This window comes from Columba livia, chromosome 5, assembly GCF_036013475.1.
Source record: "Columba livia isolate bColLiv1 breed racing homer chromosome 5, bColLiv1.pat.W.v2, whole genome shotgun sequence".
Taxonomy (NCBI): Eukaryota; Metazoa; Chordata; class Aves; order Columbiformes; family Columbidae; genus Columba; species Columba livia.
In genome coordinates, this window is record NC_088606.1 from 68929513 (window position 1) to 68957046 (window position 27534).

General features: G+C 59.9%; 2 protein-coding genes across 9 annotated transcripts; one reads left to right on the plus strand and one right to left on the minus strand.

Moving 5' to 3' along the window:
* Positions 1-26133, plus strand: DTX4 (deltex E3 ubiquitin ligase 4). 8 transcript variants are annotated; one of them, XR_010473221.1, is made up of 15 exons: positions 1-360; positions 3613-4327; positions 5236-5297; positions 5446-5607; positions 5746-5807; positions 6130-6282; positions 6990-7151; positions 7536-7625; positions 8013-8082; positions 9352-9826; positions 9940-14431; positions 15750-15965; positions 16379-16570; positions 24159-24244; positions 24457-26133. XR_010473221.1 is itself a non-coding variant. In XM_065065791.1 (9 exons), the coding sequence occupies exons 1-9, from the start codon at positions 150-152 to the stop codon at positions 8244-8246; spliced, it is 1851 nt and encodes a 616-aa protein (XP_064921863.1). In that variant the 5' UTR covers positions 7-149; the 3' UTR covers positions 8247-9784. The 8 variants fall into 8 exon arrangements, 1 of the variants encoding a protein (XP_064921863.1); XR_010473220.1 differs by lacking the exons at positions 24159-24244; positions 24457-26133 and adding an exon at positions 18142-20106; XR_010473218.1 differs by lacking the exons at positions 24159-24244; positions 24457-26133 and having other exon boundaries at positions 9940-13552; positions 14312-14431; positions 16379-20106.
* Positions 10155-13194, minus strand: MPEG1 (macrophage expressed 1). The gene has a single exon (XM_005515973.4). The coding sequence runs from the start codon at positions 13192-13194 to the stop codon at positions 11044-11046; it is 2151 nt and encodes a 716-aa protein (XP_005516030.3). The 3' UTR covers positions 10155-11043.
* Positions 26134-27534: the final 1401 nt, after the last annotated feature.

Sequence of the window (27534 nt, forward strand, 5' to 3'; positions counted from 1 at the left end):
GCGGGCCGCCTCCTGGCGGCGGGGCGCGGCGCTGCGCGGAGGGGCGGCCCCGGCCGGCGCCGCTGGCGGACGCTGCGCCGCGCCGAGCATGCGAGTGCCGGCGGGGCGGGCTGCAGCGGCCGGCCGGAGCCGGGGGAGGCGGCGGAGCCATGCTGCTGGCCTCGGCCGTGGTGGTGTGGGAATGGCTGAACGAGCACGGGCGCTGGCGGCCCTACAGCCCGGCCGTCAGCCACCACATCGAGGCGGTGGCCCGCGGCGGGCCACGGGCGGGCGGCAGCGTCGTGCTGGGCCAGGCCGACAGCCGCCTGGCGCCCTACATCATCGACCTGCAGTCCATGCACCAGTTCCGCCAGGACACGGGTGAGTCAGCCGGACCCCTGCCCCGCCGTGTCTAGCCCGGCCGGGCCCTGCCCCGGGCTCCCCGGTCTGGCCTTGCCCCGCTCTGCGCCGCACAGCGCTGCCCGGTGCCGGGGCTGCCGGCCTGGCTTGCGGGGCGCTCCGTGCTCGGGAGCCGCACCGTGCTGCGCGTTCCAGCACCGCCCGCTCTCGCTCCCGTTCGTGCTCCCCGCGCTGCAGCTGCATTGCACCGCACCGAGCCGCCGGCTCCCGCCAGCGCTGCCCTGTCCCGGCCGTCGCCGGGCTGCGCTGCCAGGCCCCGCGCTGCCTGCGCGGTCAGGTGCTTTCGTGCCTGACACGGCTCAGCTGGATTTGCTCTGTGAGGCCCCTCGTTGCGTTGCACTGGTCGGTGTGGAGTTCACTGTGCTGCCAGGTCCGGTATTGTGCAGCGCTGCCTGACCTGGAATTGCATTGCACGGTGTTGCACAATGCTGTGCTGCTGGGTCCCATGCTGCATTGCACTGCTGATCTGGAGATGGCTCGTGCGGCACTGCTTTTCCCAGTCCCGTATTGCATTGTGCTGCATTGCCCTGTGTTTTGTCCCATCGCCTGCTCTGCCGTCGTGTTGCTGGCTGTGCTGCGCTGTGCTGGGTGCCGTGCCGCGTTATGCTGCCCGATCCCGGATTGCATTGCCCTGTGCCATGGTGTATCTAGGTTTACCTTGCGTTGCCCGGCTCTGCCTGCCCACAGCTCTGCTCCTTGCTGCCTTGTCCCGTGCCGCTGCCCAGCCCTGCTCGCTGCCACCCCAGCTGTGCCACCCAGGGCTGCCAGCCTGCGTTAGGCCATCCCACCTGCTCCCCAGGTGCTTGCTGTACCCCGTGCCGCCCGGCCCTGCCCGTGCATTCCTGGTCCCTTATGGAGTTGTGCTGCCCACCCTCCTCCCTGCTGCGCCTCTCCAGGCTCTGTTGCCTGCTACAGCCTTTTCCTTTCCTGTCCCACAGTCCCTTTGTGCGTGGAGCCCGTCCCCTGCAGACCCTTCCCAGGGCCCTGCCCTGCCATGCCCAGCTCCCTCTGCGCTGCCACTAGCCCCAAAGGCCTGATGCTGTATGGTGCCTGGGGGCCAAATCCTGCCCTGGGTCACAGCAGCCCACAGATGTGCCTAGGGTGGGGGCGCAAGCAGGTGGGGGGATGCTCAGGGAGGGCACAGGCGGGTGGGGAATCCCCAGGGTGGGGGCTTTGACAGGTAAAGGGAGGTATTTGGGGGGGAGAGGGAGGGGCAACGACCAGCTGTGGGGGTCCCTAGGGTGGTGGGGCACGTGTCGTCCCGGGGGAGCTGGGCTGTGGGGCACAGGCACATGTGGGGGACAGGCTGGCACAGGGTATTTGTGCCCCCCAGCACCCCAGTGGTGGCCATGGGAAGGGGACCAGCCAATGTCTGTTGTCCCTGGGACAGGGGCTGCTGTGGGCAGTGGAGTGCCCAACACCCTGCCCTGTCCTCCCTCCCCCCACGGCCCCGGGGGCTGGCAGTGACCCTCCGCTGCCCGGGCTGTGGGGAAGGAAGACCTCGGTGGGCTGGGGCCATCCTCTCAGGGCTGTTGTCGCCTGGGGAGGAGGCCTGAAAGGGGGATTGTTCTGTCTCTTGCTGGGTTGCTGGGGATGTTGGTATTTTGGGTCATTAAACAGCTCTGATTTGGGGGGGTCGCGACCCTGGCAGGCCATGAATAGCTATTGTCCCTTTTCTTCCCCTGCTGAATGGGAGGCCGGCTGGCTGCGCAGGGCTGGGGGGACGGCCGCGTTCCCACACCGCTGCCTGGGGACTGCCAGATGCTGCTGCGTGCCGCCGCTGCCCTCCCCGCCTGGCGCCGGATTAGGATAAATCACCACCCCGCTCCCCTTGGCCCCGCTTTGTGCTGCTGACGCCAGCGATTCTTCTCCCCCTCGGCACCCCTGCGCAGGACGGGGATGGGTGGCCTGGCTTGCCTGGGGTGCAGCTGCACCCCCTTCCCATAGCGGGGTGCCTGTCGTTAGTGCTAATAAGCAACTTTTCCTTTTGAACCCAGTTTTTCGTAGGAAGTGGTCCTGTGTGGGGGCTGACGGTGACAGCTGCTCCCAGTGGAGGAGGGGGGTGAAAAGGGACTGAAATTCTTGCAGGCTTTGCAAGACACGTGGTGAAAAGCCGAAGAAGCAGGCTTGTTATTTCTTCTCTTCGAGCTTTCTTGTTCCCGCCACTGGCAGTGGGGCTGAGCCGTGGCGTTTCGCAGAAGGGCGCGGAGGCAGCGGTGCTCAGCAGCCCAGCCCACCTGTTAATCACGAAACTCTGGGCACTAGTAGCATGCTCAGGATGGGATCCGTTGCCCGAGCCTGGCCGTGTTCAGCCTGCCCTGCTGTGCTGTGAAACATCCCAAAGAGGAGGACTTTCTCCTCATTCTGGGAGTTTCTAAAATTTGCATCCGTGCTTTGAATGTGTCCTAGTCACCTGGGAGCGGTGACAAAGGAAACACCTAGGAAAGATAAGGATGCAAGCCGCAAAGCCTTCGCGCTTTGCGCTCTCATCCCACTCTTAATGCTTACTTACAGGGGAGCAGGAGCCGGGCACGAGGCGCTACTCCCACTCCTGTGCTCAGCCTCGTGGGGATTTTCGCTGTGCCACGGGCTGGGTTTTTGTCGCGGCTGCAGACAGTGGGGCTGGCAGGAGCCATGGCCCCCGCGCCTGTGGGTGCGTGTGCGTCGCTGCTGCAGAGCTCAGACCTGCCTCCTTAAATCTTTTATTCCCCCATCCCAGTCCGTAGCTGAGAGGGAGGCGGGGCCATGGTGGGCACTGCAGGAACCTGGTCCTGCCTAGCGTCCGGCTTCATGAGGCTCCTGCGGCAGGTCCCTGGAGCGGGTTGGAGCAGCCAAGTTTGTGGTTCTGTGTTTCCCCATCGGGGCTGAGTGGCTGCACGGTGCGGCTGGGAGAGCAGCCGCCACCATAAACTGATAGGGGTGAAACTGGCCCTTCCCTCACGCAGGTCACACTGGGAGTGCACGTACAGCCCAGGGGCTCCCTGCCCCGTGCGTGTGCTGGTGGCGGGGTGGCCTGCAGGCAGCGGCCTGGGGGACCGCGGTGCACCAGTCCGCTGGCAGGGCAGGGACGACAGCCAAGCCAGAGAGCCGTCCTGTTCGGTGTCGTGTCCCCGTGCCGGACGTCACCGGTGGGGCAGGTTGGGGTGGTTTTGCTCCCTACCTGCGGGTGGGTGCCGGCGCCAGGGTCTGACAGCATCTCTCACCCTTCCCCAGGCACTATCCGTCCTGTCCGGCGCAGCTACTACGACCCATCGTCAGCGCCAGGCAAGGGTGTCGTGTGGGAGTGGGAGAATGACAGCGGGTCCTGGACGCCGTACGACATGGACGTGGGCATTACCATCCAGCGCGCCTACGAGAAGCAGCACCCGTGGGTGGACCTGAGCGCCATTGGCTTCTGCTACGTCATTGACTTTGCCACCATGGGCCAGATCAACCGGCAGACCCAGCGCAAGCGCCGTGTCCGCCGCCGCCTCGACATGGTCTACCCACTGGTGTCGGGCACCCTGCCCAAGTCGCAGTCCTGGCCAGCAAGCCCTGGGGCAGCGGCAGCCCCCCTGGCTCCCACCTGCACCTGTCCCCAGTGCCTCCTGGTCATGAGCGTCAAAGCCACCGTGTCAGCCACCGGCCCTGGCGCCGCCACCCTGCAGCCCCGCAAAGCCCCCCCTGCGCCACCCGCTGCACTCAAAGCCCCCGCACCGGCCCCAGGGGCCAAGGCGCCCGACAGCGTGGCAGTGGCGCGTGGCTCACTGAAGCCGCCCGCAGCCCAGGGTGCCCGGCGGCAGGCGGCCAGCGCGCTGGCCCTGGGCTCTGCTGCCAGCCCCCCCGGCACAGGCAGCAGCAAGGCGGCGCACCCTGGCCTCGGCACCCTGAACCGCAGCCACCTCCAGCGTCTGGCCATCGCCCAGTCGCGGGTGCTCATCGCCTCTGGGTGAGTCCACCGTGTGGGAGCGAGAGGGCAGCTGGGGGGAGAACAGGGGCAGTGTGGTATTTTTATATATATATGTATATATAATTTTTAAAATTAATTTTATTTTCCCCTCCCCAGGGCACAGGGACTGCAGCCCTGTGGACCCTCCCCAATGCAGGGGTGCTGTCACCCCTGAGCCTGGTGGGAGGTGAACCTCAGCGGTCCCCAGCCTCCCGCAGGTGGAGGTCTCTGTGGGGCCCCTCGCCTTCCCCGCGAGTTCCCCAGGATGGGAGTGGGGACAGGGTGGCTTGTGCATCTCAATGAGTAGGCTGAGGCTGCTCTTTCTCTTGGTGGCAGGGCATGGGTGGGGGACGGTGAAAAGCCTGAAGAAAAGCCATTCAGGCCCCTTGAAAAGGGGTCCCTCCAGACCCCCACCCTCCCAAGACACATTTTTTGAAATGGGTGGGCACTTAATGAGTCTGTTTCTCCCCTTTGTCTGGCTCCACCATCAGCCTTCTGTTGCAGCCTGGCCCCTTTCCTCTCCCTCTCCGTTCTCCCCCTTCCCTGCGCTCCTGACGTGCTGGGAAACTTTCCCATGGAAGAGAGCCTCAAGGGGCGGGGGTGGAAAGAGCCGCGGCAGCGACACAGCGGCCGTAGGAGAACAGAGGAAAATAAACAACAGACAGGCTCAGGGAGTGGTGACAAAAAGGGGCCATGAATGGAAACACAGGCAGGGTTTCTAAAGAGTGAGAGAGAAGGCAGCAGTGGGGCAAGGGGGGCAGGTTGCCCCGTCGGGGGAGTCTCTGTTTCCAGCCAGAGCCCGTGTAGTTGCTCAGGCAACCGTTGTCCAGCCCCCACTGGCCCCGGGGGCTGCAGGGAAGCGGGTGCCTGTCGCTGGCCCTGACGTGGTCTCTGCTGGCTCCTTGCAGGGTCCCCACTGTGCCCGTGAAGAACCTCACCGGCTCCAGCCCTGTCAACCCAGCACTGGCAGGTGAGGATGGGGCTGCAGTGGGGCACCCAACGCCCGCAGGTGCTGGCCTCCTGGGGGGAACCTGCTCCAGTGGGGTGGTTTTCGGGGGAACATCTTGGGTTTGGGGTGATGCTTGTTCCTCAGTGTCATTTCTAACCCCCTCATCCAGGGATCACCGGGATCCTGATGAGCGCAGCTGGGCTGCCAGTCTGCCTGACACGTCCCCCCAAGCTGGTGCTGCATCCCCCGCCTGTCAGCAAAAGCGAGATCCAGTCCATCCCTGGTATCTCCCACACCTGTCGCAAGACCACCAAGAAACAGGCCAAGAAGGGTGAGAGGCACTTGACCCCTGTTCCTGTTTGCCCTTCCCTAGCTGGTTCACCTGTCCCCGGTGTCCCCTCCCACTGCCCCCAGCAGTGCGTGTCCCCCGTGCTGCCCTCCAGCCCCTCTGACTCCTGCTCTCCCTCAGGTAAAAGCCCGGAGGAGGTACTGAAAAAATACCTGCAGAAGGTGCGGCATCCGCCGGATGAGGTGAGAGCAGCAGGGGTTGTGCTGGGGTGTCGCCGGGGCGCTTTGCTCTGGGAAGAGGGACTGGGGACACCGGCGATGCCCCTGTGCCACACAGAGGTCTCCCACCACCCCCGTGGCTCTGCCCTGTCCCTGTCCTCCTCCAAAGAGGGGCTGCATGCTGCATGTACGTGTTGGCCAGGCCCTGCGGTGGCCCGGGGTGACAGCACAGCACCAGGGATGGGTGCTGGTCCCTGGGCACGAGCGGAGCAGCTCATCAGCCCTGTGTCCTCGGCGAGGCTCCGGCTGCATCCACCCATCTGACCCTCTCCTTCCTCCTGCGCAGGACTGCACCATCTGCATGGAGCGCCTCTCTGCCCCCTCCGGCTACAAGGGACCCCAGCCGGCCGTCAAGCCTGACCTGGTGGGGAAGCTGGTGAAATGTGGCCACATCTTCCACCTCCACTGCCTGGTCGCCATGTACAACAACGGCAACAAGGTGCAAGGCTGCAGCCCAGAGGGTGCCCAGGCTCCTGGCCCAGTGACCCGTGCTGAGCCCCACCTGTCCTCGGTGGGATGGTGCTCGAGTCCTGCTGCCCGCAGGGCTCTGACCCCCCGCCCTGACGGGGAGTTCTGTTTTTAGCAGCAGCAAGCACTTTGGGACTGCTAAATCAGAAAGTAGGATTGTGTGGGTGTTTTTTCCCCCACTATGCCCAGCTTTATGTCCTTGTTTTCTTCCCCAGGGCCAGTGGCACTGAACTCTGATCCCTGCCTGTTTGAGCAGAGCTCCCTGGCCTCTGGTGCTGGGCAGAACTTTTCCAGCCACAGGTGGGCTTTCCTGAGCCCCCTGCAAGTGGCCCTTGTGCTCGCCATTCCCAGGAGAATGCGTTTCACATGCTTTGGGGTTTTTAAATGTTTATTATCCTTCCCTCTTTGAAAAAAACAAACAAAAACTAACAAACCCAAACCAGAGGTGGGGAAAGTAGGAAGGACTGTCAAATAATGAGGAAGAGAATGCAGACCTCAGGTTTTTGGTTGAAGTTGGGTCACTGTGGCAAGTTTTCCCAGCCCTATTCCCTGAGCGTGTTTGAAATCACTGTTTTCATGATGAAAATGTTGCTCGGTGCTGCTCAGGGTCAAAGTGTCCGTTCTGGCTCAGTGCCGGGGGATACCAGTTTCATTACGCTCCCGTCTTTTCCTGCTCAGGATGGGAGCCTGCAGTGTCCCACCTGCAAAACCATCTACGGGGTGAAGACGGGGACGCAGCCGCCAGGAAAGATGGAGTATCACCTCATCCCTCACGCGCTGCCAGGCCACTCTGACTGCAAAACCATCCGCATCATCTACAACATCCCGCCAGGAGTGCAGGTGCGGCCCGGCCCTATGCACAGCGGGGTACGTGGGTGGTCCCTTGTGGGGCTGGTGGCCCTTGTCGCTGCTCCGTCACCCCTGGGTCATGCTGCAGCTCATGCCTTGCCTCACGGCTCTGGGTTCAACGGTGTCTCAGGAGCTCTGTGACCATGACCATAAGGATGTTGTGGGAAGTCCCAGCTACCTCTGCGTTCAAGTGCTGACCCAGTCTGCCTGGTGGCCAGGGGACCGTGGTGTTGAGGGCCACCGTGCTGGAGGGCGGCTGCCCAGCACAGCAGCGAGCAGCTCTGCATCCGCTGAGGCTGGGGGGTTACCTTGTGCCCAGAGCATCATTCCGAGCTCTGAAAGGGTTTTGTTCCTCTCCCACTCCACACACTGCAGGGACCAGAGCATCCAAATCCTGGGAAGAGCTTCACTGCCCGCGGCTTCCCCCGGCACTGCTACCTGCCAGACAGCGAGAAGGGCAGAAAGGTGAGGGGCTCACCCAGGCAGCTCGAGCTGGCCAAGGCATGCTCAAGGGCATAGTGAGGTGGGGAGGGAGCGAGCAGCTATTTGGAGCATGGGGAAAAGCAGATGGGGCTTATGCAGGCAGATGCTGGGTGGAGGTGTTGCCGGTAGCCCATCCAGCATACTCTGTAGATGCCCAGTGATGTTCCCATGTGCTGGGGGAGCTTTGCAGTGTGGTCCCGCTATTTGGTGATGGTTGGGCTGGGATCCCAAGCTCCCTGGTGGGGCTTGGCTGTGGGTTGCCAGTGTTGCTGGGGCACACCAGGGTGCTCAGGTGTGCAGAAATGAGCAGAAATGGCTGTGTCACCCACGCATTTACCTTGTTGCCTGTCCCACCTCTCCCCTTGACAGGTACTGAAGTTGCTGCTGGTAGCCTGGGACCGGCGCTTGATCTTTGCAATCGGGACCTCCAGCACCACAGGTGAGTCAGACACAGTGATCTGGAATGAGATCCACCACAAGACAGAGTTTGGCTCCAACCTCACTGGCCACGGCTACCCTGACATCAACTACCTGGACAATGTCCTGGCCGAACTGGCGGCCCAGGGCATCACAGAGGAGAGCCTGACGCAGGAGAAGGACTGAGACCGCAGCAGGGAGGGAAGGGGTGCCCGTGCGCCCCCACAAGGATGAAGCTGCTGGAGAAACCCGTCTCGGGGCTTCGTGGGGGCCACCTGGAGCACCCTGCTCCTGGTGGCACCCACCCAGGGGAGCAGCCCCAGGCTGGCTGGGAACATGGGAGAAGGTCCTTTTGGCCGTCCCCTTCCCTCCCACAAGGAGGGAGCTGAGCCGCACCGAGCCACGGGGCTCTGTGCTGGTCTGGCTGTCCGGTCCCCACTGCCGCCATGCTGAGGGCTTTGGGGTGCCAGGCTCCCCCACTTCCTCATCTGTCAGACACCTCTGGCACCCACCTGGTGCTGGGACCTGGCCTGGGTGAAAGGGCGGCCATAGGAGTCCCCCTCGCTCTGCCTCGTCCCTCAGCCATCTGTTTGTTTGTTTGTCCTGTCCAGTACCTCCCTGCTGGTCTCCTGTGTCCACGGAGGCTGAGGGGGGCCAAATCTGCCTCAGCTGGCCCCCAGCCCCGTGCCCCCTTCTCCTCTTGGCTGCGTCTGAGCTGTGCCCCGCAGGATCCCCTTGTCTGGGCTGCCCCCCCCATCGTGCGCGGGGGAGGGGGGAGGCACATTTCCTGGCCTGGCTCCCACCCCCCACTAGTGGGTTCCTTGAACTGTTTGTATGGGGGCATCCCCGTGTTGAATTTTTATATACCTCGTGTTTTGGGGTTTGTCGTATATATGTACTTACAGTTGGTGGCATTTTGGGAGGGGTGCTGGGGGGACGTCATGCTGCGGCCAGCCAGGGGGCTGAGCCCAGTGGCACTCGGGGGGGGGATGGGGTGGGGGCAGCACCACTCCCCTGCGTCCGGGACCCCCACCCTGAAGGTAGTTAGTGCCCCACAGTGGGGCTATCACCAGTGGGTCCTGGTGGGACCAGGCACAGTGTGCGTAGGAGCTGCTGCCCTTCCCGCTGGGTCCCAGCACCACCTCACAGGTCCCGGGGTGGGCAGATAGCTGGCGGTGCGTTGGCACAGCAGTTTTGGGCTGTGGCCGGGGGGTTGGCGTGGGGAGTGTGGGCGTTGGGGGTGGGGGGCGTTGCATGGGGTTCACACTGCCAACCCCCGGGGACTTTACAGGGCCTCTCAGAGCCACCTGCGATGCAGTGCTGGGGGCTACCATGGCTTTGGCGACTGTCCCGGAGGTGCTCTCCCCATTCACGGGGACTGGCTGTGCTCATGCCCCGGACCTGCAACACCCCCAGGGTTGGGGAGCAGAGTGGGGGCAGCAGCCGCCGCTGCCCAGGCTGTCCCCAGCCCTGCACCGCTGCTGCCAGGGGCTTGGGGCCTCCCAGCCTGTCTTGTTGCATTCCCCTCCTGGTTTTCCTGCGCCCCCGGGGACTCTGGTTGGGAGGGGTGCCCGTACCCATCCTGCTGTGCGTGGTTCTGTTGTCATCACCGTTTTTCCTCTCCGTGGCCGGGGGGTGTGTCACCCTCAGCTGCGCACCCCATGGAGCCGGTGGCGGGGGTCAATAAAGCGGATGGCAAGGGATGCTCGCTGTCCCTGCACGGCCTGGCCTCTCTGTTGTCTTCTGTCCGTCGTCTGTGTGGCCAGGTGAGCGAGGGGACACCATGGGGAGGGCCAGGCACCCCTCATCTCCCCAGTGCTCCTTTGCCTGGGTCTGACCCCAGCCGTCCTTAGCATGGAATCTTATCTTCTACCTCAAGGGAGGAAACCTCTTTCCCCAGGAAAACCCCTTTTTGGGCAGCTCTGCAGCGCTGCGATTTCTCCTCCACCCAAGCCCCAGGTCTTCCCCACCGCAGAAAAGCCCTGGCTGGAGCTATGCAAAACCCTCCTGCGATCTAGGGGAGGAAACAGGGTTCCCCATCCTCCCCGGGTGCTGGCCCAATGGCTCTTAACATGACTCAGTCTTTTCACCACATGACTTATTTTTCTGTTTTAATGCCGCGTTGCGTGTGCAGTTAGTTGCTGGCTGAAATAAAGCTGACCGGTGCCTCTCTGCATGCCTGTGTATATCTATCCCGATAGATATACATGGAGACGGGTTGCCCCCTGTTTGCGGCAGGCAGGAATTGGTGGGTGACTCGCAAAGCGTTGCCAATGCGTGTGTGCCGGCCCTGGTGCCGGCAGCAGCCGGGGGGCTCTGCACCGGGGGTGGGGGCTGTTCCCAGAGCTGGCTGCGGCGCACACCCTGGTCCAAGGTTTTACAGGCAGCAGGTCTCTGCTGGGCATGAACCGGAGCCCTGCCGGTGCTCTCGTGTGCCGGCGGAGGGTAGGGGGCTGCACAGCTTCCCCGGTGTTTTGAGTGCAGCCTGGGGCGATGTGGATGACTGTGATCAGGGCTTCCTTCTTGTATGGCCCCGTGTCCCCAGTGACCTGTTGAAGGGCCCTTTTTTTGGTTTTGGGGTGGAGTCACAGCTGGGACATGACTTGCAGTGGAAACTCGGTTGTCTCTGAAGGGGCAGAGCCCTGGGCCTGGTTGCAGCAGGGAACGCAGCCGCAGAGGTGCCAGGGTCACGGTGACGGGCTGACCCTGAGAGGCAGCCCCCACACTCAGCGGGGAGGGATGTCTGAAGGGCCCTGGAGCCTCCCAGGGGCTCAAGGCTGGAGCTTGGGGGTCTGGTGGAGGGTGAGAGCTTGTGTCGCTCTGTGGAGGGGTGAGCCTGGGACCTCTGTGCGGACAGGGACCCTCGGCCCAAGGTGGCTGGTGGCATGGCACAGCTTTGACCCCAGGAGGGAGGGTGGGCAGGGGGCTTTGCTGGGGTTTGGGGCACAAGGCAACACCTGGGAGCTGCGGGGCAGGATGATGCTTATGCCATCAGCCCCTCTGTCTCGTGCTGGTACCCCTCACCCACGCTCAGCACAGTGCTGTCCTCGGGGCTCGCGGATGCCTGGCTGTCCCCTTTGCCCATTGTGCTGTACCCCCTTGCCCTGTACCTCCGGCGGCTGTACCAGACTGTTGCCAGGATGGTGGCCAGCCCTGCCAGAACTGCGGCGGTCACGCCAGCCACCTCGCCCCCTGTCAGCCCCTGGCCCTTCACCATCTCTGCCGCGTGATGCATCTCCTCTGGCTGGGCCAGCCGCCACGCCTGGCTCTGCCCGTCCCGGACCCAGGCGCTGTCCCCGTCCCCGCTGCTCACCAGCACCGTGTCAATGGCCGGCAGGTTGCTGGGGGGTCGGGTGAAGGGCGGCAGGCGTGCAGGCGGCAGCGAGCCCCCTGTGAAGATGCCAGCCTGGACACAGTACTGCACCTGGCAGCTATCGCTGATGAGCGCCAAGTGCTGGCTGAAGCCTGGGGGGCAGCTCTTGGCCTGGGGGTCTTTGGCAGTGCCCTGGTGCCGCCCCACCAAGGGGTTCCCTGCCTGGCAGCTGAAGAAGCCCCCGAAAGGCACCGCATACTGGCCACCAACCTCGTAGTCCTGGCTCACGCACACCCTGAGCTCGTCAAAGAGCTTCAGTGGGAGGTACCCCGAGGGGCAGGACTGGGCACCGGTGATGGCGTTGGCACTGCGGGTGCTGAACAGCCCTCCAAAGAGGTATCCTGAGTCTGGGTCCGCCGACCCGCTCGTAGCACACCAGTAGGCACTGAATTGCACCCGGGAGAGCCAGAAGACGTCCCGGCACTCACGGTGGCAGAAGATGCCCAGGATGCACTTGTTGTGGCACTCCAGGTGGCTGTGGCCTTCCTCCCGCTCCTGCGTGCCCAGCAGCACTGGTGTGTAGGCGGTGGGGCAAGAGAAAGCCCCAGTGAGGGGGTTCCTCTGCTCTAGTGCCTGGCACAACGTGCTGGTGTCAGGGCCGGCCAGCCCAGCACACTCCTGGAAGACTCCCCCAAAGGTGAAGTTCGTCATGGTGCCCTTGCAGGAGCCATCGTCGGCATTGGCGTGAAAGTTGAAGTTGGATGAAGTGGCGTCTGTGCAGCCCGGGTAGGTGTTGAAGGTGTAGTAGCGGCGGATTGCCATCTCCACCCGCCTGGCCAGCTTCTTCACCGTGGGGGTGGGCAGCTCTGGCAGGGTGCCGGGGTTGATGAAGAAGTAAAGGGGCAGCCCTGAGCGGTCAAGAGCCACCAGCTGGTTTCTGATCCCCTCCTGCCAGGTCTTGAGGGTGATGCCCGGGTAGAAGGGGGCCCCGCCAACGCTCTCTACCCTGGAGTTGGTGCGATTACCCAGATACTGCCTGGTGAAGCCGGAGCTGCTGTTCAGGGACTCCTGGTTTTTCACACTGATGATGCTGTGGAAGACCACGCCGGCTGAGGTAGTGACAGCATTCCGTGTGGCCCAGCTGTCCTTCAGGAAGGTTGCCTTGATCTGATCCTCTTGCACCAAGCTGGCACCGGCATCCACGGAGGTGATGGTGTGGGTGCCGTAGTTAAGCACCAGCACCTCTGCCAGAAAATCAGCCATCCGCGTCTGGTTGTTCTCCAGGTGGCTGGCAATAGTCAGCAGCTGCTTCTTGAAGCCCTTGTCCAGGACTGCTGCGGGGTCGACCTTGGCAGTGTAAACCACGTTCCTGACTTGCACTCGGGTGGTGACAGCACGGTCTTTCACTTGGTGGGTCTTGGTCCGGTGGAAGTCATAGGAGAACTTGCCATTGATGGAGGAGAAGAGGGACAGCTCCAGGTTGATGGAGGCGGAGGTGAGGCTTTGGTAATCTTTCCAGGACTCGATGATCTCAGAGTTCATGTCCAGGTTGCTCTGCTTGCGAGGGATAGTGAAGACCTCATCAGGGATGATGTAAGATCCATCTTCTGTGGTCTTGCACAGTGAGTAGCCCAGGTTGACGACTCTGCCCATATCCACATTCCTGAGGTTATCCCAGCCTCCCCCCGGCAGGACTTCCAGAGTTGGGAGGTTCAGGGCCTTCTTGCAGTCCGGAGAGCCCGCAGAGGAGGGCAGCTCAGCCCCTCTTGCCCAAGCCCCTGACACCCAGGCGAGCAGGACCCCCCACAGCACCCGGCCCATGTTGACCCGGTGCAGGGACCTCACCAGACGTCCAAGCGGTGAGGCTGGAGCTGGGAAATGAGCTGGCTGGGGTGCAGCTGCCGGGTGGTTCCTCCTTTTGGGGGCTGAATTAACAAAAGGGAAAGGAGAAGTGAGAACTGATGAATGTGAGAAAACACGGAGTGCCACCGAGACAAGGGGGTGGGGAGCAGAAAGCAGAGGTGCCTGCCTGTTGCCTCCCTGTTGAGAGAGTTCCTTCTCCCCATAAAAGCTGCTCTGCTGGGGATGGGACAGAGAAATCTCGCCCTCAGCTCTTCACTGTGCCCAGGGAATGTCGCTGTGTGAACCTCCCTCAGCTAGTGCATGGGTGGCTCCCCAGGTGAGTCCTCTGTGCCCCTGGGTGACTCTGGCTCCTGCATGCCACGCAAGGGACCTGTCCCCAGCCCCGCAGCCTTGGGGTTCCACTTGCACAATGGGGTGAGATCTGGCCCTGCTTTGCTGGGCCAGGCTTTGCTGCTGACCCCAAGGCTTTCCTTTGTGGCAGAGGTGAGGAGGAGAAGCGGTGCCCTGTGGTTTCAGTGTGGGGGACAGTGCAATGCTTGTGTCCCTTCTCTCTTGGGGAGGAGGCTGCCCGAGACACTTGGGCAGGTACTAGTGGGTTTGGAAGTTTCCCCATGGGGGGCAGCCCGTGGCACAGGTGTCCCCCATGCAGCACCATCTGCATTAGGGACCTCCGCAGCCTCCTCTAGCCCATCACTGTCCTTCCCCCAGCCGAGAAAGCGCCTCCTGCTCAGGATCGGTGGTTCTGGTGGCACCGAGCCTAGGGATGCTGGTGTGCGGCTGGACCCACGTTCAGTGGCACAGGGCAGCTGCTGTGTGTTTTGGGGAATAAACCACTAAAGCAGCTTCTGCTGTGAAAGCTGTGACTCTTTCCATATGGACGGGATCACTTCCCCTCTTTTTGCTGGTTAGTTCCTCTTCCTAGGATGGTTCTGGCAGACGAGAAGGCTGAAATGAGAGCTGCGATGGAGGGGGGACAACTATAGATATGTGTGTGTGATTTTGCCAGGGTAATGCTGGGAGTGGGGGGGGAAAGGATGACCTGAAATTTTTAGGGCTCTGTAAACCATCTCGACAGGGCCAGCTCATTCACCAGCACAGCGAGGAGCCCAGGGGGGCCCTGGGGACGGTCACACTGCACCACTGGGACCGGCGATGGCCACCACATGCTCAGAGATGGCAAGGCTGGACGGGAGGAGTAAGCGCATCCTGCCTGACCCCTGCGTGCCCAAAGCCAGCTTTGGTTGTTCCTGTTCTCTGCCTCATCTGATGCTGGCCAGTGCTTTGAGTTGCTCTTTAATTAATATCATTTAAACCCACTGTTTTTTTCCTCTTTCTGTCCCATGTTGCTTGTGCAACCTCTGTCACCAAAGGTGTAGAAAACAGTCTTTAATGTGGTTCTCCTTCTGTCTGTCCCGCTCTCCCTCCGTCCTGCTCCCTGACTCTGTTTTCTTGCTGCATCTCTCTGCAGGCTCTTCATCCTGATTGTTTTCCTCCACCTCTCTCACCTTTTCTTTCGACCTTTCTCTCTCAGATCCTCAGTCTTCTCCCTTGTCTTATATTTCTCTTTGTAGCCCTCTCTCTTGCTCCCCATCACTTCATTAAAGATTAGTGGGGAGCGGGCGTGGGCGGGGCCGGGAGCGGGCGTGGGCGGGGCCGGGAGCGGGCGTGGGCGGGGCCGGGAGCGGGCGTGGGCGGGGCCGGGAGCGGGCGTGGGCGGGGCCGGGAGCGGGCGTGGGCGGGGCCGGGAGCGGGCGTGGGCGGGGCCGGCCCGGCCCGGCGCGCATGCGTGACCCCAGCAGGGCCGCGGGGCCGGCCGGGCCGTAGGGTGCCGTTCCGAGCGGGGCCGCCGCCGCGATGTGCGGCGCCGTTGGCTCCCACCGTTTCGCTGTGGTCGCCCTTTCTTCCACCGGGAAAGAATCATGGAAGGATTTTTCTACCCTGAAAACGGAGGCGGGGGGAGTCCCGAGGGCTCTGCCCCTACAAGGCACGTCTGCCACGTGTGTGCCTTTCCTGAGGAACTTGTAGAGTGGACTTTAACATTAAGAATGCACTGACTCCCCTTCTGTGTCTTTAATACGAAATGTTTTATCACGAATACTAGAAATAAGGTCTGCTCCGGAGCATGGTACGCCAGTGCAGAGCTCACCTCCCTCCGTTTATTTTCTCTTCCTGAAAGCGTAATCTTCTGTTTCTGTGAGCTTACTGTTAAATGATACAGTGGAAATGATTCTGTACTGAAAGAGGGAAGGAGGTGTTTGTAAGAGCTCAAGTGTCCGGCAGAAACAGCCTGCTTCAATGACAAATGCTTCGTGCTTTTTCAGTGAACAGGTTTTTAAAAGAGCTTAGAACGGTACTCAAAGAGATACGGGCACCTGGGCAGACCGGTTTTGTTCTGCGTGTTCGCCGGGTGTTCCCAAGAAGCGCTTTCAGCCTCGTGACTGGTGGCAGTGAGTCCTGGTGTGGTTTGGGTGAGTTATTGTTTCAATAATGACTTGTTTTCTCTTAACGTACAGTGTGTAGTTCTGACTTCAGTTGGTAAGAAACCTTCCAAAACGGCAGTATTCCTCATTCCAAGAAGCTGCGTTTTATGAACCTGCCCTCCGAGTGGATCTTCCCGGGTGATGTGATCGGCAGTGGCCTCACCAGCAACAGGACTGTTCATTTCCTTTGAAACAGCCAACCCAGGTCCATTTCCTTCCACGGGGCCCAGCACGGCAGGCCTGGCGAAGGTCGGTGGCACCGCTGGGCTTTGGGTTCCCGGTTGTGACGGTCGAGCTGTCACAGAAACGTGTTCCCCCGGGTGCTGCAGTGCAGCCAAAAGCGTTAGCGGGTCTGACACTCCTTTTTCGCAGCCTTATGCTGTCCTGCAGGAATGGGGATATTTATTTATTTTTAAGTAAACCCATGTCTTCTATCTCACTGTTTTTCCTATCATCAATGAAATTTGAAACAAAAAAAGGTCTAATTTACATGTTGACTTCCATAGTTATGAGTAGTTGCTGAGTAGGTACAGCGTGTAATTAGGTGTACTTAAGCAGATGGGTATTTGTTCTAGACACTTAAAAAGGGGACTGGATGCTGTGAGTGTTTTCCCAGTACTTGGCAGAGCGCTCTGACGCCCTTTCTTTCTGTCTGGTTTCAGTGGCGCGTTTCCCGGGCAGGTCGGGGCTGTGCCTCTTGCCTGGGCCGTGCAGCCACCTGTCCCTGCTCGTCGTGTCACATCCATGTGTGAATCGATATCTGTCTAAATGTACATAATTGTAATAATATGATTGTAACAGTATGCCAACACCTGCAAGTCTAAAAAGATGTATCCACAGAGGAGGCTAAACAGGTGCGTAAGTATAACTATTCTAGGTAAGTGTTGTATATAAGCGTAAACAATATTCTGTATAAGTTTAAGCAGATACATACATGTAAATACGTACACAAGTGTGTAGATGTCTAAGTAGATATATATTATAGTGGAAATAGATTTTATATATATATATGAAACAAAGATATTCCCTAAATACATGTGTAAAAAGAGACATAAGAGTCAATGTCAGTGGTGTACAAGGTTTTTAAAATGCAAAGAAATCCTGTTTACAGAAAGGATTAAGAAACTCGTCCTCCCCTGGAAGTGTCCCTGGCGGGGGCGCTCGAGGGAAGGGCCGGGGCTGCCCCGGGCGGAACGGCACCCGCACCGTGCGGGGGCGGGGGCGGGGCGGGGCGGGGCGGGGCGGGCTGCGTGCGAGCCGAGCGCTTTGTTCCGCCACCGCGGCAGCTGGCGCTGCTGCGAGCTCTGAGGGACGGGGGTGACGGTTTTCACTGCTCGCCGGGCGCTGGGTGGGCCCAGTTTAGGTTTCATGTAGTCTAACTTAAGTAAGAGCGTACTGAATAGAATTAGTCACATAGACTTACAGGGCTGTGTGTCTTTTTTGTTTTAAATACACTCTCTGCTTCCTGTTGCTGGAAGGCTGTGTGCTGTGACGTTCTGCTCATATTTACCAAAAGCAGCTACAGGTTACACTGAACATCTGTGAGATCACGTGTGGTTTGCACTTCGCAGGGAAAGAAACAGAAAAGAGGAAAAGAAATAGAAGGAGAATTAATAGAAATAATAGATAGAAATAGATGGGGTCGAGTAGAAATAGAACAGAACAAAGCGTCGCGCCGGATACGCGAATCTCCTTGGGGCTGGGGCAGGGAGGCGAGTGGGCGGAGAGAATGCAGAGTGAGATTCGAAGCCTGCCAATCAGATTGCGACACGTAAGAGGGGGGCGGGGCGCATGAGCACGATGGGCGGGCCGAGGTGGGGCGGGGAAATGCAAATCAGAGGCGTGGCTACGCAAATAGGGCACTAGAGAGCTCGAACGGGCCGCCGGGAGGTTCCGCCGAGGGGGGTTCTGTGGGTGGGGTGGCTCTCCAGAGCGGATTCTCTGTTGCGGGTTGTCGCGCGTGACTCGTTTGCTGCGGGTGTTCCCGGGTGGTCGCCCCGGTGCAGGTCACCCCCGCACACGCCGCCCGTTCAGCCCTGGCTCCGCGGTGGCGCCCCGGTGCTCCCCGTGCGCCGCCCGCCGGGTGTCGCTGGTGCTGCCGCCCGGTGGCCGCAGCGCGGTACTGCAGCCCGGCGCGGGGAGCGCGGCACCGGCTCAAACCAGAGCCCAAGCCCCGCGCTCGTGGGGCTGCCTGGCAGAGCTGGGCTCGGTTTGGAGCGGGTTTAGTGCCCGTGTCAAATTCCAGAGGAAACTTTGGCTAGTCAGTTAATGGAAACGGTTTTAGTGGCGTGTATTACATGTTAATATACAAAGCAGGGTTACAGTGTTCTATAACATGCATAGGACGTATATTTAAGACCATTCTAGATGTAAACAAGCATTATTGTTTTTATTGGGATCTTTTGGTGTCTAAATTCTTGAGCAGGGAGAAAACACGTGTGAAACTCCTGCTAAACCAGCCGCGGGGTATGGCGGAATGAATGCGGGACAGATCACGTTCAGACGCTCCACTCGTGTTTCGGAGAGCACAGCGCGCGCCCATTCGCACTCGGCGGTCGGTGACTGCACGTCGTGCAAACCGGCGCTGCGCACCCCGTTCCGCTGCCCCGGCCACGGCCGCTCCCGCGCTCCCGCGCGGCCTTTCTGTCCGAACCCTCACGGGGCGGGGCTGGCACGGGGCTGGCACTGCGCGTGCGCGGAGCCGCCGCGTCTCGGGGGCGGTGCCGGGGCGACCGTTGGGCGGAGCCGCGCGCGGGGCCAGCGCTGGGCGGGGCGGCCATGGCGGGTGGGCCGGGCGCGCGCCGGGGCTGCTCCGCACCGGGCGGGCGGGGAGCGGAGCGGGCGCCGCGCTGCCCCTGGGGCCGCTGCGGATGCCGCGCAGCACGGGGCAGCACCGGCGGCTGCTCCAGCGGCTACTCCAGCCGCGGCGCCGGGCCGGGTTCCTGCGGGGGAAGCCTCGCTGCCGGCGGGATTTTGGTGTTGTGGTTGTTTTTTGGCTGGTTGTTTTGGACGTGTTGGGTTTTCTCGGCTTGCCCTTTGCAGTGGCTTCCAGGGCCGTTATCCGGGACGTGTTGAGGCGTTGTGACCCCGCAGCTGCAGGCGCCGCCCTGTGCGTGCAGCTGCTCCGCGAGTTCGAGACCCCTCAGCGGCTCCTGTGCCCGAGCGGGGCTCCAGCCCGCTCGGCAGAACTGCGCCTGCTCGCGAAGCCTGGCTCGTCAGGCAGGGAAAAATGGCTCAAATTGTACTTTTTTCAGTGGAGCAACTATAAAAATAAGCCAGAGGCTGTCATGGCAGTAACTCAGTGCCAGTGATGTCCGTGTTTCCTTGCTGAGTACCTGACAGCTTCTCTGTGACATGGAAGGGGTGAAGAACACGTGGGAAGTGACCAGAGGCTCGCAGTTGCCAAGGCCAGTGCTGCAGGCTGGCTCCTGGGGTGTCTGATTTCCCTTTGGCTCCTCGTGCACACACACGTACAGCCCACATAGGCCCGCGGCTTTTATCTGAATGGTTTCAGGCAGGGCTGTTGTTTGTAAGAATCTTTTTTAATGACAGACCTGTTCTCATCTGGAACGGATGTGCACTGCGATGTATCTCCAAAGCAAAGCTTGTGGGGCATTGTCACTTTTTCAAACAAGGTGAATATAACCTGCAAAAAACACCCTTGGCATAGAAGCATCTGAACACTTGTAAAGGTCAGGGTTGTGCTTTCTCCGTATAATTCCATAGGTTCAGTGTGTGTCCTCCATCAAATGTCATGGCCTAAAGATGTTGTTATGGCTTTGACACAAATCACTTTGGTGTGTATTAAAACAGAAACGTTTGTGCTTAGAAAAGGTAACGGAAGGTACGGCTTTCCTAACCGAGGATGATGAGAAGCACTGTGGAAACATTGGTTTTCTAACCCTGGATATCCAGGAAAACAAAACGACCAGTTGTTGCGAGATGTTGGTACGGAGGCTGCGCTGCAAGGGAACTGCCCCAGTCTCCGAACGCTCCTGAATTCCGCAGCCCTGCGGCTGCACGGGTGTGAGCTCTGCCGGGAGCTGAGGTGTGCTTGGGAATCCCCGGCAGCAAGGAACAACAGTACCTGCATATTGCTCCTTCTGCACATTGTCTTCGATTAATGCTGACCTGAGGTATTTATCTGCAGTACAACACGGTGTAGATACTAAATCAGGTCTGGAGGCCATCTCAGGAGATGGATTAGCTCATCATTACATCAAAAATAGAAGGAATGCTACTTCCTTGTTTCTTGTGCTTATGTAATAAGGCACATATGTGGTAGTAACAGAGTTCGTGACCCCTGTACTTCATATGCATATAGCAGTGTAAAAATAAGTTATTAAAATTAAACTGGCTTTCAGGTTTTCTGTTTTAATTACTTTTCCAATTTGACTCTTTGTGTTTTTCTTTATCACTGGAGCCCAACCCCACTCACTGTCCCGCGACTGGGGACTCCAGACAAGGGGACGCAGACGCGGGGGCGGCTGCACAGCGGAACTCAGCGGACTTGAGAACCGCTCAGCTGGGTGAGGATCAGACGCGTACAAAGCAGCTTTGCTTCTTAAACAACGAGGATGATGTGCTTTGTTTTGGAAGACATCAGATTTGGGATGTTAAGGAAGCTGTAACTACTTTGGTGTTTCCTTCTCCCCGCAGTCGCATTTCTGGTTCTGTCTGCCGAGTTGTGCTCCTCTCCCGCACCAGGTGCTGATCGTGGGCTCAGCGTGAGGGGGGGCAGGGAGGGCGGGGGGGGCCGTGGGCTTCAATAAGTTTTGTTTGGGGTTTTTTAAATGCCTTTGTTGACCCGTTGTATAAAAACTGATCGCTGCAGTGCTAGTGAGTGAACGGGAGGATGAGCAACAGACTGCAGAAACTGTTTGGGTTTTGGTTTATTGAAAAATTATTATTTAACTCAAAAAGCAATAAGATCTTGCAGTGGCCTTCTAATACTTAGTGGTAGCTTTTTAATATACTGGTTTGGAACTTTGAGATTATATTTGATATTAAGTGGCTGTTCCATTGTGGAATATTGCATTTCGGCATTCCTGGCAGATCTGCAGCTTGATAAAGACCTCAGGCTGTTTGGTTTAATCAGACTTTTGTACATCCCACCTTCACTGTTCAAAGCACCGGCTGCCAATGTGTTTTCTGGTGTTGTCACTTCTTTCTGAGCAAAGACGACAGAGGTAGCATCTCTACTGCTGTTGTCTGTTTTATTTAAATATGGATATTTACAGAAACTTTAACTTGAAAGCTCAGAAAGCTGTGGTCGGTGGTATATCTTTGTCATGTGTGTAATTTCTTATGCAGATATTCTTATGCCAACGAGCACGGAACGTTTGTGAGTGTGACCTGCTGTGTGGTTAGGAGGAAGAAAGATGTGTGAGCTGCAGCAGCAGGAAGGCTGGGGCCGTGTACGCCGGGGGTGCAAACGGCACGAAACGGGCTGCAGCGGAGGAGCCCTTGGTCCCGGGCCGTCCCGGGCGGGCGGCGGAGCCCTCGGTCCTGGGCCGTCCCGGGCAGGCGCAGCCCGAGCGCTCCCGGCCCCGCTGCCGCTGACCCGCCGGGGCCGGGGCCGCGCTGCGGGCGGACAGCGCCGCTCTGCGCCGCCGGCGGCTCCGGGCCGGGAGGGGGGGCGGGGCCCGGTGGCGGGCGCGGACGGGATTGGCTCCTGCGCGGGATGGGCGGGGCCACGCTGCAGAAGCGCGCGGGCCGAGGAGCGCGTGCCGCCGGTGCGGCGGCGGGAGCAGCGCGCGAGGAGCGGCGGGGCCGGCGGTGAGCGAGGGGCGGGCGGACAGCGGGGAGACTGGACGGGGCCGCCCCGGTCCCGGCTGAGGGGGCAGGCTGGAGCGGGAGGGACGGGCTGGGTTCGGCAGGAGGAAGGCGAGGGGCAGCCAGCCGCAAGAGCGCGGCCCCGGGCCGGGCAAGGGGCGAGGGGGAAACACGCGGGCGGCTGTGAGGGAAGGGAGCCCCGGGCTGAGCGCTGCGCGGGGCTCGGGCGGGGCCGTGGGGCGGAGGGGGGAGCCCGTGGTGCCACAGGGCAGAGGGAGGAAAGCGAGCGGGAGGGGGCAGCGCCGGGTCGTGAGCGGCGCGGGCGGGGCCGGGGCCGCCGTGGGGGCGCCAGGGGTGGGGGGGGCCCTGCCGCGGGGAGGGGCCGGGAACGGGGGGAGCGGCCGAGGAGCCTGAGGGCGGGACGGCGCGGAAGGAGCTTGGGCGGGAAAGGCTGAGGGAGCTCAGGGAGGGGGTGACATCGAGGAGGCTTTGGCGGGAAAGGCTGAGGGACCTCAGGGAGGGGGAGACATCGGGGAGGCTTTGGCGGGAAAGGCTGAGGGACCTCAGGGAGGGGTGACATCGGGGAGGCTTTGGCGGGAAAGGCTGAGGGAGCTCAGGGAGGGGGTGACATCGGGGAGGCTTTGGCGGGAAAGGCTGAGGGAGCTCAGGGAGGGGTGACATCGGGGAGGCTTTGGCGGGAAAGGCTGAGGGACCTCAGGGAGGGGTGACATCGGGGAGGCTTTGGCGGGAAAGGCTGAGGTGCCTCAGGGAGGGGGTGACATCGGGGAGGCTTTGGCGGGAAAGGCTGAGGTGCCTCAGGGAGGAGATGGCGTCGGGGAGGCCGCGGTGGGCGATGCTGCGGTAGCTCAGGACGGGATGGCACTATGCGAGTACGCGGCTGAGGGGAACATGCAGGCCGACTCAGTGTGAGTGATAAAGCATGATTCAACTTTATTGCCCGAGATAGCGTGTATTTATACCAAATACCATAATTATGCATACTTGTCTCTATCTAATAGGCTAAGCACTAAAAGGTTACATTTACTTACTCCACCTACTTGGGTTTAGCTAGCTATGCGCATCCCGCATTCTTCTGACTCTTATCTCTTCAAGGATATCCTGACCCTGCCTTAGTCAGTACTTTTCCGTTCCCCCCTTTCCCACGGCCTAATAGACAAGCTAACTAAGGCCTACTTATGTCAGCTAGAATGGGCTCTGCTCGTACAGCTGCTCGGTGGACTCATGTCCACGCTCCTTGAGCCAATCCCTGACATCTTCCCCCTTTTCTTTTTACGAGCAGAGCCTGCCCAAGTGTCTGCTCTAAAATCTTGTTTTTGATTTGAGTTGTCGCTGGTTGTCGCAGCGTTTGGCTTTGGTGAGGACAGCGTGTGTTTGTCAGCAGTTGGTGTAGGTGGAACCTGGAGGAGAAAGCGATATTTCCGTGCCAGAACTGGTTGGTGTTTGCATGGTATTGTGGCGGTTGTTCCCGCAGGCGATCAGTGCTGGAGTGTTATTGCAGGATGAGGGGATTTTGGAGCTTGTCTGTGAGATGCACCAGAGGCAGCAGCTGAAAGCGAAAGGCTGAGATTTGGAGGGTTTGTGGGTGGTTTTGGGCGGTTGTCAGCTGAAGAGTTGGCTGTTTGCAGGTGAGGTGTAGGGCAGAGGGTGAAGCTGACCTTGCCTGGGCGGCGCAACTGGCTGGGTGTGCAGAGCTGAGGAGAGCGGGCTGCTGCGGGTGACCCTAAAGCTGGAGAACCGGCCGGCAGCTCCAGAGGCTCCCGCTGCCGGGCAGGGCCGTGCAGGCCAGTCCCCTGGGGCACAGCGACGTGACCTCCGCAAGGAACAAAGAGCAGGTGAGGACCGTGGGCGTTTGTACTGAGCTGTGACATCTCTAACCCGGGACATTGGGGTCCAGCAGGTACCAAAGAGCAGGTGAGGGCCGTGGGCGTTTGTACTGAGCTGTGACATCTCTAACCCGTGACATTGGGGTCCAGCAAGTACCAAAGAGCAGGTGAGGACCGTGGGCGTTTGTACTGAGCTGTGACATCTCTAACCAGTGACATTGGGGTCCAGCAAGTACCAAAGAGCAGGTGAGGGCCGTGGGCGTTTGTACTGAGCTGTGACATCTCTAACCAGTGACATTGGGGTCCAGCAAGTACCAAAGAGCAGGTGAGGGCCGTGGGCATTTGTACTGAGCTGTGACATCTCTAACCCGTGACATTGGGGTCCAGCAAGTACCAAAGAGCAGGTGAGGGCCGTGGGCGTTTGTACTGAGCTGTGACATCTCTAACCCGTGACATTGGGGTCCAGCAAGTACCAAAGAGCAGGTGAGGACCGTGGGCGTTTGTACTGAGCTGTGACATCTCTAACCCGTGACATTGGGGTCCAGCAAGTACCAAAGAGCAGGTGAGGACCGTGGGCGTTTGTACTGAGCTGTGACATCTCTAACCCGTGACATTGGGGTCCAGCAAGTACCAAAGAGCAGGTGAGGACCGTGGGCGTTTGTACTGAGCTGTGACATCTCTAAGGCGTGTGCGAGGGGCTGGTGCCAAGGCAAGGTGGGCGCGCTGTGGGGTGTGGGGGGGTGTCAGCCCCCAGACTTGTCCCCTGTCTGACTGTAGTGCCCGTGGGCTGCTGTAGCTCAGTCCTTCGTGTGTTTCTCTTCAGGTGGAGCAGCGTGCGAAGGAAAAAGGAAGCAGAGGAAGACGGTGAGCCTGCGAGGAAGAGTGTAGCGAGTCGGGCGTGGACTCACGGTAAGGTGCCATGAGAGACATTAATTACAAACTCAGGTTTGCGTTTATACTCGCTATGATGCTCGCTCAAGCATTTGCTGATTAGCTAGGTTAGACATTACATAAGCGATGTATTTTGTGTTCCCACCAAAGTTGCTGCCAGTAACACATCTTCTGTCTATCATAATCTGTCCCTGCTGGGGTAGCTCAGTCCTCTGTGTGTTTCTCTTCAGGGGAGCAGCGTGCAAAGGAAAAGCAAGGAAGGAGGCGAACCTGTGAGGAAGAGCGATTGAGAAAGAGGGTTGGATCGCACCTGCCGGTCAGGAGGGATCAGGGAAGAAGACACCGGTGGTGGAACCGCAGGTCAGGAGAGCTCAAGGAGGGAGAAAGGTGATTGTGGCCGTATGGGTTTTTCTAGCTCACACACCAATGAAAACAGTTTGGATAATAAAAGAAATGTATGCAAAACCGATAAGTAAAGGCAGAGAATGTTTATATGCGATGTATGGGATAGACCTGAAGGTGTATTTATTCCTACGACAAAGGAGAATTCGCAATGGTAATTAACTGAGGATGTGAATTTCCAGATTGCATTTGCAACATACGCAGGGAACATATCAGTTTATTACCCTCAACATAAACTGTGGGCTGAAACTGGTAATTTACCGTTGTGCAGCAAACGCTGCTGTCAGCAACGACCAGTAAGCGACAAGACTGTAATTACTGATGGCTCTGGTCGCTCACGTGAGTTGTAATGACGTGGCTGAACTCAGATACCCAGTGCTGCAAACACAAGGTAGAGAAAGAGACCAAGGGTCCAACAAGTTCTGGAGCTGACAGCTGTTGGGATCGCTGTGAGGTGTTCTGTGACAAACCTTGGAATGTTGGAACTGGCTCATATTTTGCAGCTGGCGTACTTAACCACCTGGAAGCTTCTTTTCTTAAGGAAGAGGACAATCCTCTTTCGATGGCTGAATTGGGAATGCTATGGTTTCTAATAAATCACAGACATCATGGTTATTATGCAATGCACACCCGCTCTCGCACGGCCCTTCCAGGACCTCTTGCGGAAGGCAATAGGAGGGCCGATGCACAAGCTGTGCTGCTCACTGTGCCTGAAGCCTTGCAGCAAGCTAAATGATCACATGAATCCTTTCACCAGAGTGCAAAGGCGTTAAAACGACAATTTCAAATGACAGTGGATCAGGCCAGGAGCGTTCTTATGTCCTGCCCTGACTGCCAGCAGTCGGCACCCGTGCCGTGCACAGAGGGTGTGAATGCAGGAGGGATTGCTGCCAGTGAAGTACGGCCAGCTGGGGTAACGCGTTGTTCTGAATGGGGTAAATACGTACGTGTTTCTGTACGCGCTCATTCCGGATTTCTCGTTGCTGCTGCACGCTGGTGAAAGAGCACGAGACGTCTGTGACGTTGGTTGACATGTTCACTGTTTGAGGAGTTCCACGATATGTAAAACCAGAGGAAAGCGGAACGCACGCTGGATTAGAGGAGCGATCCCCCGAGTGCCCAGCGCGCTGTAATAGAAGTGCCTGCTGTTTAACACTTTCAAAACAGTGATAGCGAGTCTGTTTGCCGACTTTCCGGTATCATGTTCTGGTGACGAGGATGGGATGATCTGCCTGACCTGCCGTGGTCCCCAGGGTCTCTGGCACCTTGTGCCGGCACCGGGGAATTCCCGGAAGGGACCACGGATCCTGGGACCAGCTCGGACGCGGGTGAAACCCCATCAGTGAGATGAGGCGCTTTCACTGTAAAAATAAAGCTTTCCCCCCTTAATTTTTGTCACATATTGTAATTAGAATTAATAGAGATATTGAAGCCCGTCCTAGCTGAACTGGAGAAAAGACAGCAGCCATGTGTATTTTTAAATAAAGAGTAAATCAAGTCTGCTAGCTCATTATCTTTAAGCGTTTTACTGTGGTCACGTCCCTCCCCAGGTTTTGTGTCTGTCGTGTCAAGGTCTGACACCCACAGCCACAGGGATGAACCACCACGGGCACAGCACCAGGAACCCGCCTGTGCTGTGCTGTGCGGTCCGTTTCCCAGGGAGCCCGCGGGGTGTCCCCACAGCCGCAGACACAGGTGACCCGGCTGGGTGGTGCCCGCAGAGCACAGTTTGTGTGACCCGACCCGCTGGGCTGCCTGGGAAAGCCGGGGACAAAGGGCCGGGCCGGGGCAGCGGGAGGTTGGTTCCAGCTCACGGAGCAGCTCGCAGCGGCTGCGGAAACAGCCCCGAGCCGGGACGTGCCCCCGGCCGTGTGCTCCCGCCCCACCGCGCGGGTGTCCTGGCTCTGGGCATCGTGGCGCAGGATCGTTTGAGAACCGTTCCTGACCGTGGGTGAGGGCTGGGACTGCCCCTGTCACTGCCCAGAGCCGAGTTGTTGCTGCAGACAAGACACGGGCACAGGCACAGGCAATATATTTTACTAGGCCAGAAGACATCTTGAGGAAAAACAATACTTTATAAATGTCGGGGTTTTATCTGCTATCAGTGTGTCTGCCGTGTGTGCGGCTCCGGGAAAGCGCGTTCAGGGAGCTCCGGCTGCCCCCGGGCCAAGAAAAGGCCCGCGCTGCGGGGCCCGGGGGGCGCTGCGTGACCGCGCCCGGTGCTGCCGCCTGGTGGCCACAGCCCGGTACTGCAGCTGGGGAGCGGCGCGCTGTGCCCGTGCCGGGGGACGAGGGGGCGCTGCCGCTGCGGGCGGGGTCGTGCCGGTCAGAAAGGGGCGGAGGCGGACGGACGAACCGCCGCGAGACAAAGAGGCCCCGGCTCTCCCGGGGCAGCCCCGCTGCGAAAAGAACGGGCGAGGCGGCAGCAGGAGGCGGCGGCGTCTCCTCGGCCCCGAGCACAGGGGAGAGAAACCTGCCGGACGGAGCTCCTTCGGGCTCTCTCTGTTCACAATGAATTTATGGGTAGGTGACCAGCCGCCCCCCTTTTCCGCGTGAAGCAGAGGAGCGCGGTTCGTTGTCGCCTTTTAAACGCGGCGGCGGCGGCGGCAAGCCGCGCGGCCGGAGGGCGCGGGGGGGGGGGGGGCGGTCCCGGCAGGGCGGCGAGCCGGCGGGTGAGGATGCAGAGCGGGCCAATCAGATGGCGCGGGAGGGCTGGAGGGCTGGAGGAGCGGAGCGCTGGTTGGCTGCCTAGGCACGTCAGTTGCCTTTCTGTCTGCCAATCAGATTGCCGGGGGGGCGGGCGTCGAGGGCTGGGTACTGCGCATGCCCCAAAGAGCGAGCGCTGATAGGCGGAGAGATGCTGATTGGCGTGCCGCCCGCAGCCAATGATGTTGCCGAAGGGGCGG

Bases quoted from the DNA above. Each gene is read 5' to 3' on its own strand.
- DTX4 (XM_065065791.1), top strand. From the start codon at position 150: ATGCTGCTGGCCTCGGCCGTGGTGGTGTGGGAATGGCTGAACGAGCAC. The intron at 5,808-6,129 runs GTGAGAGCAGCA...CCTCCTGCGCAG, and splicing joins TGCGGCATCCGCCGGATGAG to GACTGCACCATCTGCATGGA. The intron at 7,626-8,012 runs GTGAGGGGCTCA...TCCCCTTGACAG, and splicing joins ACAGCGAGAAGGGCAGAAAG to GTACTGAAGTTGCTGCTGGT.
- MPEG1 (XM_005515973.4), bottom strand. From the start codon at position 13,194: ATGGGCCGGGTGCTGTGGGGGGTCCTGCTCGCCTGGGTGTCAGGGGCT.